This window comes from Bos indicus x Bos taurus, chromosome 15 (genome assembly GCF_003369695.1).
Source record: "Bos indicus x Bos taurus breed Angus x Brahman F1 hybrid chromosome 15, Bos_hybrid_MaternalHap_v2.0, whole genome shotgun sequence".
NCBI lineage: Eukaryota > Metazoa > Chordata > Mammalia > Artiodactyla > Bovidae > Bos > Bos indicus x Bos taurus.
In genome coordinates, this window is record NC_040090.1 from 44,105,894 (window position 1) to 44,123,478 (window position 17,585).

General features: G+C 42.3%; 1 protein-coding gene across 3 annotated transcripts in view; it reads left to right on the forward strand.

Annotated features, from left to right (window-relative positions):
* The window catches only part of PARVA (parvin alpha), a 179,549-nt gene extending 162,253 nt beyond the window's left edge, over positions 1-17,296 (forward strand). For all 3 annotated transcript variants that reach the window (XM_027563303.1, XM_027563304.1, XM_027563305.1), the window contains one exon: positions 15,285-17,296. In XM_027563303.1, the coding sequence (XP_027419104.1) occupies positions 15,285-15,361 (77 nt within the window). In that variant the 3' untranslated portion in view covers positions 15,362-17,296. The remainder of the gene's footprint in view (positions 1-15,284) is intronic.
* The last annotated feature ends 289 nt before the right edge of the window (positions 17,297-17,585 follow it).

Genomic DNA, 17,585 nt, shown 5'->3' on the forward strand with positions numbered 1-17,585 from the left:
AGGCCAGTTTGGCCTTGGAGTACAAAATGAAGCAGGGCAAAGGCTAACGGAGTTTTGCCAAAAGAATGCACTGGTCATAGCAAACACCCTCTTCCAACAACTCAAAAGATTACTCTGCACATGGACATCATCAGATGGTCAAGACCAAATTCAGGTTGATGGTGTTTTTTGCGGCCAAAGATGGAAAGACGCTATACAGTCAGCAAAAACAAGACCAGGAGCTGACTATGGCTCAGATCATGAACTCCTTATTGCAAAATTCAGCCTTAATTTAAGAAAGTAGGGAAAACCACTAGGCCGTTAAGATATGACCTAAATCAAATCCCTTTTATGATTATACAGTGGAACTGACAAATAGATTCAAGGGATTAGACCTGATAGAGTGCCTGGAGAACTATGGATGGAGGTTCGTAACATTGTACAGGAGGCAGTGATCAAAACCATCCCCCAAAAAAGGAAATGCAACAAGGCAAAATAATTGTCTGAGGAGGCTTTACAAATAGCTGAGAAAAGAAGAGAAACGAGAGGCAAAGGAGATAAGGAAAGATATACTCATCTGAATGCAGAATTGCAAAGAATAGCAAGGAGGGATAAGAAAGTGAACAATGTAAAGAAATAGAGGAAAACAACAGAATCTGAAAAACTAAAGATTTCTTTAAGAAAATTAGAGGTATCAAGGGAACATTTCATGCAAAGGGGCATGATAAAAGACAGAAACACTATGGACCTAACAGAAGCAGAAGAGATTAAGAAGTGGCAAGAATATATAGAAGAACTGTACAAAAAAGTTGTTAATGACCCAGATAACCACAATGGTTTAATCACTCACCTAGAGCCAGATATCTTGGAGTCCAAAGTCAAGTGGGCCTTAGGAAGCATTAGTATGCACAAAGCTAGTGAAGGTGATGGAATTCCAGGTGAATTATTTCAAATCCTAAAAGATGATGCTGTTAAAGTGCTGCACTCAATATACCAGCAAATTTGGAAAATTCAACAGTGGTCACAGGACTGGAAAAGATCAGTTTTCATTCCAGTCCCAAAGAACAGCAATACGAAAGAATGTTCAAACTACCACACAATTGCACTTCTTTCACATGCTAGCAAGGTAATGCTCAAAATTCTTGAAGCTAGGCTTCAACAGTATATGAACTGAGAACTTCCACATGTACAAGATGGTTTTAGAAAAAGCAGAAGAACCAGAGATCAAATTGCCAACATCTGTTGGATCACAGAAAAAGCAAGAGAATTACAGAAAAACATCTACTTCAGCTTCATTGACTACACTAAAGCCTTTGACCATGTGGATCACAACAAACTGTGGAAAATTCTTAAAGAGGTGGGAACCAGACCGTCTTATCTACCTCCTGAGAAACCTGTATGCAGGTCAAGAAGCAACAGTTAAAACTGGAGGCAGAACAACAGACTGGTTCCAAAACAGGAAAGGAGTACATCAAGGCTGTATATTGTCACCCTGCTTATTTAACTTATACGCAGAGTACATCATGAAAAATGCTGGGTTGGATGAATCACAAGCTGGAATCAAGATTGCCAGTAGAAATATCAACAACTTCAGATATGCAGATGATACTACTTTAATGGCAGAAAGTGAAGAGGAACTAAAGAGCCTCTTAATGAAGTTAGAAGAGTGAAAAAGCTGGCCTAAAACTCAACATTCAAAAAACTAAGATCATGGCATCCAGTCCTATCACTTCATGGCAAATAGATAGGGAAAAAGTGGAAACAGTGACAGACTATTTTCTTAGGCTCCAAAATCACTGTGGATGGTGACTGTAGCCACGAAATTAAAAGACATTTGCTCCTTAGAAGAAAAGCAATGACAAACCTAAACAGCATATTAAAAAGCAGAGACATCACTTTGCCAACAAAAGTTCATCTAGTCAAAGCTATGGTTTTTCCAGTAGTTATGTACAGATGTGAGAGTTGGACCATAAAGAAGGCTGAGCTCCAATGAACTGATGCTTTCAAACTGTAGTGTTGAAGAAGATTCTTGAGAGTCCCCTGGACAGCAAGGAGATCAAACCAGTCCATCCTAAAGGAAATCAGTCCTGAATATTCATTGGCAGGACTGATGCTGAAGCTCTAATACTTTGGCACCTGATGCAAAGAGCAGATTCATTGGAAAAGACCCTGATTCTGGAAAAAAATTGAGGGCAAGAGGAGAAGGGGCTGATGAGATGGTTGGATGGCATCATTGACTCAATGGACATGAGTTTGATTTAATCTCCGGAAGATAGTGAAGGATAGACAAGCCTGGCGTGCTGCCACTCATGAGATCACAAAGAGTTGTACACAACTGAGCAGCAGAACAACAGCAATATATATACTTATAACTGATTCACTGCTGCTGCTGCTAAGTCACGTCAGTTGTGTCTGACTCTATGTGACCCCATAGATGGCAGCCCACCAGGCTCCCCCGTCCCTGGGATTCTCAGGCAAGAACACTGGAGTGGGTTGCCATTTCCTTCTCCAATGCATGAAAGTGAAAAGTGAAAGTGAAAGTGAAGTCGCTCAGTCGTGTCTGACTCTCAGCGACCCCATGGACTGCAGCCCACCAGGCTCCTCCGTCCATGGGAGTTTCCAGGCAAGAGTACTGGAGTGGGTCGCCAGTGCCTTCTCCGTAACTGATTCACTAGAGACAATTATATGCAAACAAATTTGACAACCTAAAAGAAATGGACAAGTTTCTAGAAATATAAAGCCCACAAAAATTGAATCAAAAAGACAGTTTGAACTGACCTATCACTCGAGATGAAATTTTTGTTGTTGTTGTTTAGTTGCTAAGTCATGTCCTACTCTTTTGTGATGCCATGGACTATAGCCTACCAGGCTCCTATGTCCATGAGATTTGCCAGGCAAGAATACAGGAGTGGGTTGCCATTGCCTTCTCCAGAATATCTTCCCGGCCCAGGGATCAAACCTGTGTCTTCCACACTGGCAGGTGGATTCTTTACCACTGATCCACCAGGGAAATCCAGAGATGAAACAGAATCTATCAATTTAAAACTCCGTACAAATAAAAGTCCAGGACCAGGTGGCCTCACAGGCAATTCTACCAAACAAAGGAGAACTTATACCAATGCTTCTCAAACTCCTCCAAAAAACTGAAGAAGGGAAAACACTCCCAAAGACATTCTCTGAAGCCACCATCACCCTGATACCAATACCAGATAAAGATACTACCAAAAAAGAAAACCACAGGCTTATATCTTTGATGAATAGGGATGTAAAAATTCTCATCAAAACATTAGCAAACTGAATGCAACAGCACATGAAAAAGATCATAGACCACAACCAAGGGGATTCATTCCAAGTACACAAGCATGCTTCAGTGTATGCAAATCAGTCAATGTGATACACCACATACAAAAGAAAAGACAAAAACCACATGATCATCTCAATAGATGCCAAAGAAGCATATGATAATATTCAACATCCATTCATGTTAAAAACTCCTACCAATGTGGGTATAGAGGGATCATATCTCAACATAATAAAAGTTATTCATGACAAATCTATAGCCTATATAATACTCAATAATGAAAAGCTAAAAGTCTTCCTGCTAAAATCTGGAACAAGGACATACACTTTCACCTCTTTTAATCAACATAGTATTGGAAGTCCTACCAACCACAGCAATCAGATGAGAAAAAGAAATAAAAGTTATCCAAATGGGAAGGAAGAGGTAAAATTGTCATTACATGCAGATGTCACGATTCTATATATATAGAAAACCCTAAAGACTACATACAAAAACTACTAGAACTGACAAACAAATTCAGCAAGGTAGCAGGATATTAGATTAACGTACAAAAATCGATTGGATTTATTTACACTAACAATGAAATATCAGAAAGGGAATGTAAAAAACAGTACCAGACTTTCATGGTGGCCCAGTGGTTGGGAATCCACCTGCCAATGCAAAGGACACAGGCTCGATCCCTAGTTCAGGAAGAGTCCACATGCCATAGGGCAGCTGAGCCCATGTGAAACAACTACTGAAGCCCGAGAGCCCTAGAGCCCATGCTGCACAACGAGAGAAGCCCACACCCTAAGAAGCCCACGCACCGCGACTAGAGAGTAGCCCTGCTCGCCACGAGCAGAGAAAGCCCGCACACAACAGTGAAGATCAGCACAGCCAAAAATAAATAAATACAATTTAAGATAAATATTCTAGAAGCAGCAGCCGTGGCAGATGCATGTTGATGTATGGCAAAACCAATACAATATTGTAAAAAAAATAATAATAATTAAGAAAAAATAAAAATAAAAAATACCCTTCAAAGTTGAATTCCCAAAAAAGAAATACTAGAAATAAACCTAACAAAAGAACTGGAAGACTTATACACTAACTATAAAACATTAATAAAGGGAATTGAAGATGATTCAAAGAAGTGGAGAGATATCCCATGCCTTTGGATTGGAAGAATTTATATTGTTAAAATGGCCATACAACCCAAGTGTGTGTGTTTAGTTGCTCGGTCATGACCGACTCTTTGCAACCCCATGGACTGTAGCCCACCAGGCTTCTCTGTCCATAGAATTCTCTAGGCAAGGATACTGGAGTACGTTGCCATTTCCTTCTCCACACAACCCAAAGAAATCTCCAGATTTAATACAGTCCTGTCACTCATGACATATTTCAAAGAACCAGAACAGATAATCCTAAAATGTATAAAGATCCATAATTGCCAAAACAATCCTGAAGAAAAAGAACAAAGCAGAAGGCATAATCCTCCCAGACTTTTGGTTACTACAAAGTTTCAGTAATTGAAGATAGTGTGGTACTGGCACAGAAACAGCCATATGGATCAATGAGACAGAACAGAGAGCCCAGAAATAAACCCAAACACCTCCAGTAACTTTATTTTTGATAAAGGAAGCGAGGATATACAAAGGGAATAAGACAGTCTCTTTAACAAATAGTGTTGGGAAAGTTGAAGGGCTGCATATAACTCAGTGAAGTTAGAACACATCTTCTCACCATACACAAATTCAAAATGGCTTAAAGATTTAAACATAAAACATGACACCATAAAATTCCTAGAGAGATCATAGGCACAACATACTCTGACTTAAATCGTACCAGTGTTTTCTTAGGTCAGTCTCCCAAGGCAATAGAAATAAAAACAAAAATAAACAACTTACAAGCTTTTGCGTAGAAAAGGAAACCATTTTTAAAAAGACAATGTACAAACTGGGAGAAAATATTTGCAAGTGATGTGACTGACAAAGGCATGTAATTTCCAAAATACACAGCAGCTCATACAGCTCAAGAACAACAAAAAAAACAATGCAATCCAAAAATGGGTAGAAGACCTAAATAGATCTTTCTCCAAAGAAGAAATAAAAATGGTCAAGATACATGGAAAGATGCTTAGTCTTGCTAATGACTAGAGAAATGCGAGTCAAAACTACAATGAGGTACCACTTCACACCAGTCAGAATGGTCATCATTACAAACTCTACCGGGGCTTCCCTGGTGGCTCAGTCAGTGGTCAGGAATCCACCTGCTAATGCAGAAGACACATGTTCAATCCCTGATCTGGGAAGATCCCATGTGCCACAGAGTGACTAAGTCCACGCACTGCAACTAGTGAGCCTGTGCTCTAGAGCCCTGGATCTGCAGCTGCTGAGCCCATGTGCTGCACTGCTGAAGCTTGTGTGCCCAGAGCCTGTGCTCTGCAGCAAGAGGAGCCACCACAGTGAGAAGCCTGTGCACCACGACTAGAGTGGTCCCTGCTCGCCACAACTAGAGAAAAGGCCCGCACGGCAACAAGACCCACCACAGCCAAAAATAATGAATACATAAGTAAATACAATTATTTTTAAAACTCTACAAATAACAAATGCTGGAGAGTATGTGGAGAAAAGGGAACTCTCCCACACTTTGGTGGGAATGTAAGTTGGTACGGCCCCTGTGGGAAACAGTATGGAGGTTCCTCAGAGAACAAAAAACAGAATTACCATATGACCCAGCAATCTCACTCCTCAGAATATTTCTGGACAAAACTACAATCCAAAAAGATACGTGCACCCCTGTGTTCACAGCAGCACTCTTCATAATAGCCAAGACATGGAAATAACCTAAATGTCCATTGACAGATGAATGAATAAAGAAGAATCCATACATATGTTAATACACAATGGAATACTACTCAGCCATAAAAAGGAATGAAATGATTCCCTTGGCAGCAACACAGGCACAACTAGAGATTATCATACTAAGTGAAGTCAGAAAAAAGACAAATAAATACCATATGTAATCACTTATATGTGGAATCTAAAATATGACATAAATGAATGTATCTACAAAACATAAACAGACTCATAGACAGAGAACAGACTTGTGGTTGCCAAGGTAGAGGGGGTTGGGGAAGAGATGAAGTGGGAGGTTCGAGTTAGCAGAGGTAAGCTATTATATATAGAGTGGATAAAGAACAAGGTCCTACTGTATCACACAAAGAACTAATATCATCCTTCTCAACTGTTAAAAAACACTGGAGAGAGGAGAACATTCATAAATTCATTCTACAAGGTCATCATTACCCAGATACCAAAATCAGGCAAAGATACTACAAAAAATAAAAAATTACAGGCCAATATCTATGATAAATATAAGTAAAAATGCATGACAAAAATATTACCCTAATTCAACAATATAAAAATCACAAAATTAAATGGGACTTATCCCAGGAATGCAAGGATGGTTCAGTATGCCTAAATCAATGTGCTACATCACATTAAAAAAAGGAAGGATACAAATCATATGATCATCTCAGTCGACAAAAAAGGTATTTGACAAAATTCAACATCCATTCATGATAAAAAAAAATTCTCAAAGTTGGTATAGAAGGAACATATCTTAATACAATAAAGGTGATTTAAGATAAGAAAGCCTTTTTAAGTGAACAATGTAAAGAAATGGAGGAAAACAATAGAGCAGGAAAAACTAGAGATCTCTTTAAGAAAATTAGAGATAACAAGGGAACATTTCATGCAAAGATGGGCATGATAAAGGACAGAAACAGTAAGGACCTAACAGAAGCAGAAGAGAGTAAGAAGAGGTGGCAAAAATACACAGAACTGTACAAAAAAGGTCTTAATGGCCTGGATAACCACAGTGGTGTGGTCACTCACCTAGAGCCAGACATCCTGGAGTATGAAGTCAAGTGGGCCTTAGAAAGCATTACTATGAACAAAGCTAGTGGAGGTGATGGAATTCCAGTTGAACTATTTCAAATCCTGAAAGATGATGCTGTGAAAGTGCTGCACTCAATATACCAGCAAATTTGGAAAACTCAGCAGTGGCCACAGGATTGGAAGAGGCTGGCTTTAATTCCAATTGCAAAGAAGGGCAATGCCAAAGAATGTTCAAACTGCTGCACAATTATCCTCTCATTTCACATGCTAGGAAGGTAATGCTCAAAATCCTTCAAACTAGGCTTCAGCAGTATGTGACGGAGAACTTCCACATGTACAACATGGATTTAGAAAAGGCAAAGGAACCAGAGATCAAATTGCCAACATCTGTTGGGTCATAGAAAAAGCAAGAGAATTCCAGAGAAACATCTACTTCTGCTTCATTGACTACGCTAAAGCCTTTGACTGTGTGGATCACAACAAACTGTGGAAAATTCTGAAAGAGATGGGAATACCAGACCAACTTACCTGCTTCCTGAGAAACCTGTATGCAGGTCAAGAAGCCAGTTAGAATCAGACATGGAACAATGGACTGCTTCCAAATTGGGAAAGGAGTATGTCAAGGCTATACATTGTCACCGTGCTTATTTAACTTACATGCAGAGTACATCATGAGAAATGCTGGGCTGGATGAATCACAAGCTGGAATTAAGATTTCCAGGAGAAATATCAATACCCTCATATATACAGATTATACCACCCTCATGACCAAAAGTGAAGAGGAGGAACTAAAGAGCCTCTTGATGGAGGTGAAAGAGGTGAGTGAAAAAGCTGGCCTAAAACTCAGCATTCAAAAAACTAAGATCATGACATCCATTCCCATCACATCATGGCAAATAGATGGGGAGACAATGGAAGCAGTGATGGACTTTAATTTCTTGGGCTCCAGAATCACTAGAGACAGTGACTGCAGCCAGGAAATTAATAGATGCTTGCTCCTTGGAAGAAAAACTATGACAACCATAGACAGCATATAAAAAGCAGAGACATCACTTTGCCAACAAAGGTTCATCTAGTGAAAAGTATAGTTTTTCCAGTAGTTCTGTATGCATGTGAGAGTTGGACCATACAAAAAGCTGAGTGCCAAAGAATTGATGTTTTCGAACTGTGGTGCTAGAGAAGACTGTTGAGAGTTCCCTGGACAACAAGGAGATCACACCAGTCAATGCTAAAGGAAATCAACCCTGAATATTCATTGGAAGGACTTATACTGAAGCTGAAAATCCAATACTTTGGCCACCTGATGAAAAGAGTGGATTCATTGGAAAAGACCTGATGCTGGGAAGGATTGAAGGCAGGAGGAGAAGGGAACGACAGAGGATGAGGTGGCTGGATGGCATCATCGACTCAATGGACATGAGTTTGAGCAAACTCTGGGAGATAGTGAAAGGATAAAAAAGCCTGGCATGCTGCAGTTCATGGGGTTGCAAAGAGTCACACACAACTGAGCAACTGAACAACATGATAAACCCACAGTTAACTCTATACTCAACAGTGAAGAGCTAAAAAGCCTTTTCTCTAAAATCCGGACTAGGACAAGGATGCCCATTTCATCACTTGTAGTTAACACAGTGTTGGAAGTCCTAGCCATAGCAGTCAGAAGAGAGAAATAAAAAGTATCCAACTGGACAGGAAGAAAAACTACCAGGGTGACATCTACAAAGTCACCTTTGTAGATGACATGATGCTATATTTTGAAAACCCTAAAGTCTCCACCAAAAAACTATTAGAACTAATAAATGAATTCAGTAAAGTTGTAGGAAGTGAAAGTTCTATAATCTGAAAACCATGAAACACTTATGAAGGAAATTGAAGATGATACAAAGAAATGGAAAGATATTCCATGTTCATGAATTGGAAGAGTTAATAGTTAAGATGTCCATACCACTCAAAGCAATTACAGATTTAACATAATCTCTTCCAAAATACTCATGACATTTTTCACAGAACTAGAAAAAATAATCCTAAAATTTATATGTAACCACAAAACACCCCACTTGCCAAGGTAATCTTGAGAATAAAGAACAAAGCTGGGGGAATCATTTGCTCTAACTTTACATTGCAAAGCCACAGTAATAAAAATGACATATACATCAATGGAACAGAATAGAGAGCCCAGAAATAAACCCACACACTTGTGCTCAGTTTATCTACAACAAGGGAGGCAAGAATGTACAATGGAGGAAAGACAGTCTCTTCAATAACTTGTACTGGGAAAACTGGACAGCTACATGTAAAAGAAAGAAATTAGAACATTTGTTCATATTGTATACAAAAATAAACTCAAAGTGGATTAAAGACCTAAATTTACAACCTGAAACCATAAAACTCCTACAGTAGAACACAGGCCAAATATTCTTTGATATTCTTTGACAAATTGTAGCAGATTTTCGTAGATCTCTCTCCTAACAGGAAAGAAACAAAAGCAAAAATAAATAAATGGAACTTAAATTTAAAAGCTTTTACATCAAAAGAAACATTGATAAAATAAAACAAAACAAACAAAAAAAACCTACTGAATGGGAGAAAATATTTTCAAATTGTATTATCAGTAAGTGGTTACTAGAGGATCCCCTGGCAGATCAGCTAGTAAAGAATCTGACCGCAATGCAGGAGACCTGGGTTCAATCCCTGGGTTGTGAAGTTCCCCTGAAAAAGGAAATGGCAACCCACTCCAGTATTCTTGCCTGGAAAATCCATGGACAGATGAGCCTTGCAGGCTACAGTCCATGGGGTTACAAAGTGTCAGACACAACTGAGTGACTAAACCACCATCCAAAGTATGTAAGTAGCTCATACAACTCAATAGAAAAAAGTCAAACTACCTGATTAAAAGATGAGCAGAAGACCTGAACAGACATTTTTAAAAGAAGATATACAGATGGGCAACAAGCACAGAAAATTTTGCTCAGCATCACTAATCTGAGAAATGCAAATCAGAATGACAATGAGATAGCACCTCACACCTCTCAGAATGGCTGTCAGGAAAATATCTGCAAATAGTAAATGTAGTGAGAGGATGAAAAGGGAACCCTCCTATACTGCTGGTAGGACTATAAATTACTGAAGCCACTATGGAAAATAGTATATGTGCTGCTGAAGTAAGCACTTTATTTTGGGGGGCTCCAAAATCACTGCAGATGGTGACTGCAGCCATGAAATTAAAAGATGCTTGCTCCTTGGAAGAAAATCTATGACCAACCTAGAGAGCATATTAAAAAGCAGAGACATTGCCAACAAAGGTCTGTCTAGTCAAAGCTATGGTTTTTCCAGTAGTCATGTATGAATGTGAGTTGGACTATAAAGAAAGCTGAGCACTGAAGAATTGATGTTTTTGAACTGTGGTGTTGGAGAAGACTCTTTGAGAGTCCCTTGGACTGCAAGGAGATCCAACAAGTCAATCCTAAATGAAATCAGTCCTGAATATTTATTGGAAGGACTGATGCTGAAGCTGAAACTCCAATACTTTGACCACTTGATGCGAAGAACTGACTCCTTGGAAAAGACCTTGATGTTGGGAAAGATTGAAGGCAGGAGGAGAAGGGGATGACAGAGGATGAGATGGTTGGATGACATCACCGACTCAATGGACATGAGTTTGAGCAAGCTTCCGGGGTTGGTGATGGACAGGGAAGCCTGGCGTGCTACAGTCTATGGGGTCGCAAAGAGTCGGATATGACTGACTGAACTGATGAAAAATAGTATGGAGCTTCCTTAAAAACTAAAAGTTGAACTACAATATGATCTAGCAATCCCACTGCTGGGTATGTAACTAGAAAAGATGAAATCTCTAATTCAAAAAGATACATGTACCTGATGTTCATAGCAGCTCTATTTACAACAGCCAAGATGTAGAAGCAACTCAGGTGCTCCTCAGCAAATCAGTGGATTAAGAAACTGTGACATTCGGCAAGATGGATGGACCTACAGAATATTATGCTTAGTGAAATAAGCTAGATACAGACAGACAAATACTGTATGATCTCCCTTATATGTAGAATCTAAAAAACAAATGAATGAATACAACAAAACAGACTCGCAGATATGAGAACAAACTAGTGGTTACCAGGAGGGGAAGGGAAGGAGGGAGGAACAAGATAGCGGTAGGGGATTCACGGATACAAACGACTATGTATAAAATAAATAAGCAACAAGGGTATACTGTACAGCACAGGAAGATATAGCCATTGTTTTTAGTGACTTTAAATGGGGTATATCTATGAAAATGTTGAATCACTGTGTTGTACACCTGAAACGAATGTAATATTGTAAACCAACTTATTTCAATAAAAGAAGAAATAAAATTAATTAGGTTCAATGGACATTTTGAAACCTTTTCCCATATTGGCCATTTTCTTTCTCAAGCAACCTTAGAACTCACCTGTCTTTAAAAGAGAAAAACAAATCCTCTCGTCTCCTTCCGTGTCTGTCCTTCATCAGGCTCCCAAGTCCCTCCTTTGCGCCCATGCCCACTGCTCATTCTGCTGTGAACACTTTGCCTCCACCTACATGTGGCCATGCTCTCTCCCAAGCCACCAGTAGGACCATGTCCCCTGAGACTCTTTCCAGCTCTTACCTTCTTGGGAGCATATGGCTCTACTAGTCATCCCCTCTTTCTAGAATTTTCTTTCTTGGCTTCCAGGACACTGGGCAATTATTCATTCATTTCAGTTCAGTTCAGTCGCTCAGTCATGTCTGACTCTTTGTGACCCCATGAACCGCAGCACACCAGGCCTCCCTGTCCATCTCCAACTCCGGAGTCCACCCAAACCCATGTCCATCGAGTCGGTGATGCCATCCAACCATCTCATCCTCTGTCATCCCCTTCTCCTCCTGCCCTCAATCTTTCCCAGCATCAGGGTCTTTTCAAATGAGTCAGCTCTTTGCATGAGGTGGCCAAAGTACTGGAGTTTCAGCTTCAGCATCAGTTCATTCATTCATCTCCTACTAATATGTCTGAGGTCTGTGCATGCCAGGTACCAGGCCAGGCACTGGAGCAAAACACGATCAATTCTCTGCAGTCACATTGCTCAGAGTCTAGGCAGAGACAGATTTCATCAAATAAGCACACAAATCATTGATTTAGAACTGGAGAGAGTGCTGTGAAGGAAGAGTGTGAGAGTTTTGAGAACATAAGACAGGGTGCCCTCACCAAGACCAGGTGTCAGAAAGACTTCACGAAGGAGGCAGTGCTTTGAGCTGAGGTCTACAAGAGGATCGGGAGTCAGCTACTTGGGAAGAACAATCTAGGTGTTTAACAGTGTGTGCAGAGGCTGAGATAATGGAGGACAGCCTATTGGGAGGTTGTAAAAGAAAGCCAGTGTGGTCAGTGCAGAGTGAATGAGCAGAACATGGCAGGACATGAGATTGGAGAGGTGGGCTGGAGTCAGCTTTTGCCCTGTGAAACCGTGGATGAGGATTTTGGGCTTTAAGTGACATGGCTGTATGACCATACAAGCTGTGAGCTGCACACCTCCTGTTAGTCACTCAGTCATGTCCGACTCTTTGTGACCCTACGGGCTATAGCCCACCAGGCTCCTCTGTCCATAGAATACTGGAGTGGGAAGCCATTCCATATTCCAGGGGATCTTCCCGACCCAGGGATCGAACCCGGGCCTCTTGCATTATAGGCACATTCTTTACCATCTCAGCCACCAGGGTAGCCTCCTAGGACCAGAGTTATGTTGTTATCTATGGTAACACTGTGCAAATGTGAATAATGTACCGTGGAGTGTGCATCTTGCACAACCATACCCAGAAACCAAGTAGTCTAACTGCAGTGAGTACAATGGACAGGAGAGGGCAAGAGGCTTTGAGGAGCCCAGTTAGGAACCAGCGGCAGTGGCCGCAGTGTTACCCTACCTGCCCCTTCACACACTCCCTTGTTGAGCTCACCTTTGCCCCTGTCTGCCTCTCTAGCAGTTCCTCCTTAGGCTAACTCCCTAATCTTTGACTTGAGTGGAATTTAAGGAACACTCAACATCAAGCAGTAAGGGGAGGACAGGAATTAGCCCAGAGGACATGGGACTGTATTTGGCAGAAAGTGATTCAGCCTGACCAGGGCGAGGTAGCAGGTCTCAGCTACGGGTCAGGATCCCAGTTAGAGGCTCAGATCTGTGCAGGAACCAACGCGGAAGCAGAAAGGGGGCTGCGCTCCAGGTCTGGCGGCTGGTCCCTGAGCCCTTGGTCTATCAGCGAGAGAGCTTGGAGCAGAGTCTGAGCCCCGCAGGGTGGAGCAGGATTGGTGTACAACTGAGACGAGGCCTGGGCAGGAGCAGGCAGGAGGCTTTCCAGGAGTTGAGGGAGCCCTAAGGAGATTCCCGAGCCCTGGGCCCTCGGCTTCTGGCCCAGTTGGTCTTAATTTTTGCGGTGCTGGGACCTGGGCACACCTGACTATGGCAGTAGCCACAGCTGCCTGGGTTCCCAGGCTAAGACCTGGAGCCACTGGAGCCCCCGCCTCCCACTCTGCTGGTCCTGAATGATCCCCGTTCCTCTTCACCAGGCCACTGCTGGAACCCTGACCTTGTCCCCAAACCCTTCTCTCACAGCAGCTCAGCCTCCTCTCTCCCACTTTTGAATCCTAGAGCATTTATTATTTTCTATTCTCTGACATCATTTACTTCATCTGACGTTCTGCACAGTTAGGGTGTTTTTTTGTGTTTTTTTTTTCCTAATAACTTTTACTATGAAAAATATCACATAAAGAGTGGCACATAAAAGTGTGGGTTAGTGAAATATTCCACGAGCCACCTGTAACTAGCACCCAGTTCAAGGGAAACAGCCACCCCGGCTCCTGAAATTTCCCTCCACTTGCCCTTTTTCGACTTATGTAATCCTCAATCTCAACTCTCCTGCCTTGTATAGTCATTAGGCTTTCACCTTTCTCTTTTTTTAACTTTTCCTTATAATTACCACAGTTTGTAACTGTATATGGGCTTCCCAGGTGGCTCAGTGGGGAAAGAATCCACCTGCAATGCAGGAGATGCAAGAGACATGGGTTTGATCCCAGGTCAGGAAGATCCCCTGGAGGAGGGCATAGCAATACCTATTCCAGTATTCTTGCCTGGACAGTTCCATGGACAGAGGAGCCTGGCAGACTACAGTCCATAGGGTCACAAAGACTTGGACACAACTGAAGCGACAGAGCACACACAAGCATGTAACCCTATAGTAGGCAAAGAGTTCCTTTCTTTACGTTTTCTCTATGCTGGTTCTTCAGGGAAGGCTCTCCAGCAGAGTCATGAGTGCAGAAGGGCCAGAGCAGAGCCTCGTGGGGAGAAGGTGGAGAAGTCAGTGTCAGCAGAGGGTTAGTAAGGCAGCCAGAGAAAGTGACCAATGAAGACAGGAACAGAGAGAGGGGACAGGGGAAGTGAGGGGGGAGGAAATGGTTGCATGAAAGCTCAGGACCCGCAGTGGAATTCTCCTGATAATAGAGTCCAGCTCCCAGTCTCAAATCCGGCCACCTTGCTCTGTCCTTAATCTTTCAGATGACACCTGTCTACCCAGTATTCCCTGCCAGGTGGGCTCCTATGCCATCTAGGGGCCCACCCTCCCTTCTTAAAGGAGAGGTGGCTTAGTCCTAAGCCACTGCCTCATCCCCCACTGTAGCCCCAGGCTATCCCCTCCTTTCCACCACTCACAGCTGGCTCTGTGGTGCAGGGTAAAGGCAGAGGGGCCCCCAGACACAGGTGAGACCAGGGACAGAGTCGGGTCAGGTTCCTCGCACCTGAGATGCTGATTCCAGGGCAAAGGCTGCGTGCCCTGGAGCCCGCTGTCTTTCAGTGAGAGGTGCAACACCCACACCCCAGCACCTCTGCCCCTCACTGTCCCCTGCTCTGAAGTCTTGCTGCATAGCCCTCCCATCCTTCAACACCCACCTGCCCCTGGTTGGCTTGTGGGGCTGCTCTTCTGTCCTAGCAGGACAGGGAGGTGGCTCTCCAGGAGCACACCCCTCCCCTGGGACCATGCTGGGCACCCATGGTGGGTGGCAGGAGGAAGGGGACAACCAATGCCAATTTGGGCACCACTGAAGCAATGTGTTTTTTGTTTTGTTTCCTATGCAGACATCGTCAACTGTGACCTGAAATCTACCCTGCGAGTGTTATACAACCTCTTCACCAAGTACCGGAACGTGGAGTGAGGGTCAGACTGGACCATCCCCGGAAGCGCCTTATCCTGCTTACTCCTGTCTCCTGCTCTGTGCTCTCCTCCAAGTCCAGCTGCTCTTTTCTCAGAGATAGTGGGAACTGAGATCAGGAAGGAAATGACCTCAATGGGCTGACCTGACCTCCTAGGCTCTGAGGCTGACCCATCCTGGTACCAGGTCCAGATTTCCTTCTGTGTAATCTGGAACCAGCTTAGGCACCACAGCCCATCCACCCACCTACCCACCCTCACAAGATGAAAACAAAGATAAGAGTTACCATTTAATGGGTGTAACCTATGGGCTGGGCACCACGCTAAGTGCTCTGACCTACTCCAACTCGTGAATACTCATGACTCCCACTGAAGAAGATGTTATCAGCCCCTTTTACAGATAAGGAAACTGAGGCTCAGAGAGGTTACGTGACTTGGCAGAAGCTGCCATTTGTTTTGCTTCTTTGAAGAACATGTTCGTTAATAACTAGCCCATTATGTTACATTCTCTATACATCCTGTACTTGCGTTTACATGTGCACCTGCGCCCTCCAAGAAGATAGGACCCCTGATCTCAGCACAAGGCAGGCTAGGTCAGGACTCAGTGGTTCACACTGAAATTGGCAAATCAAATTTAGCCCAATTAATAGTGTGTGTGTGGCAGGAGCCGTATCCCTCAACTCCTTTGTACAAATGAAAATTACTCTTAATTCCTTCAGATTTGTAATAACCCCTTATTCTAGTTTCAGGGTGACATTTGGAAAGGATTCTGTTTGAAATTAATGGAGTGGCACATTTTGCAGCCTTTTTGCCTGATTGCATGTAATGGAAGTGCCCTATATTTTCCTACAAAATAAGTCCTTGATTCATTATCGTTAGGCAAATGTACAATATACCCAGGCACCGCAGAGAGCTGGGCACAGGCCCATGCGAGCAGGGCTTGGGAAGCAGGGCTCTTCAACAGGGACTCTTGAGCTTTAAAGAAAGGAACTCCTTTTTGCCCTCTAATTGATCATTTAGACCATTTCTGGCGAAGTCTACCCACATGCAATTACTGGCTAATTCAGGCAAGCAAAAATGCAAGTTATTTAGACCCAATCTGAGTAGGTTTCCTTGCGTGGGTTACCCGCGGGCTTGTGGTTACATGGATCCCCTCTACATGAACCGAAGTTTGGAATACAGGGCTCAAGTTGTCTTAGCCTGAAGGGCCTGGGATAGGAAAGGGGCTGAAGCGGGGTGATTAGGAGGACAAGAAGCGTGGGGCAGATACTTGCACACTTAGCATACAGGGGGACATCCTCAGACCGAGGGATGTGGCTTGTGGTATTTCACATTTGTACTCTACGTTGACCAAAGCCTTGGGATAGGTAGTAACTTGTACTGATAGATCTTCATTATAGAATTTACTGAAGTATGCTAGGTGGACACTTGCCCGTATTCCCACCTCTGGATGTCTGTGCCTACTTTCGTACTACTTGAGGCCCAGTTGCACAAAGCCCCTCTCTGATTTGAGGAATTCATCGTGATCTCTATCTACACCACCCAGAGGGAGGCCTTCCGTCATGTCCAAACATTCCTTCCTGCTTTTCATCAATTCTTACTCTACAGTCTCGCTGCAGTTGCTCAAAACCCATATAATTTCAATATACTACTTATTTCTGGAGAGATTTCACTCGAAAAGTATTATTCAGCATTTAAGATACAAAGAAAATGTACTCTCTTGTGTCGATCTGTGTAAAAGAATACAATCCTTTTTTACATAATTAGTGAAATAATTCATTTGTCATTAAGAAACACTAAATACAGTACTATCTCAGTTTGCTCTTTTTTAAATTCCTGATAGCGATTCAGCATAAATAATTGCTTTGTCTCCTTGAGCAATACTAAAGCAGATGAAATAAGAGAAATGAACTCATTTAAATGTGCTTTGCTATATGAATTTTGTCTCCATGTTGTGCTTTTTTCTTATATTCAAGCTGCAAATGGACAGTGGACAAGTGACTTATGAAGAGCACTCCTTTTTATATTTTACATATGTACTATATGAAAACACATCAGAACACTTGGAAATTCTTTTAATAGCAGGTCCAATCTGTCAGAAAATGGTGTTTTGAGACCAAGGTCTTTACCTTACTCTGAAATTCCAGGGCTTGGGCCTGCTTTTATAACTCTGCCATCTCATTTAGAGGTTTTTCTTTACATTATGGAACCTTGTGCCTAAAACGTGA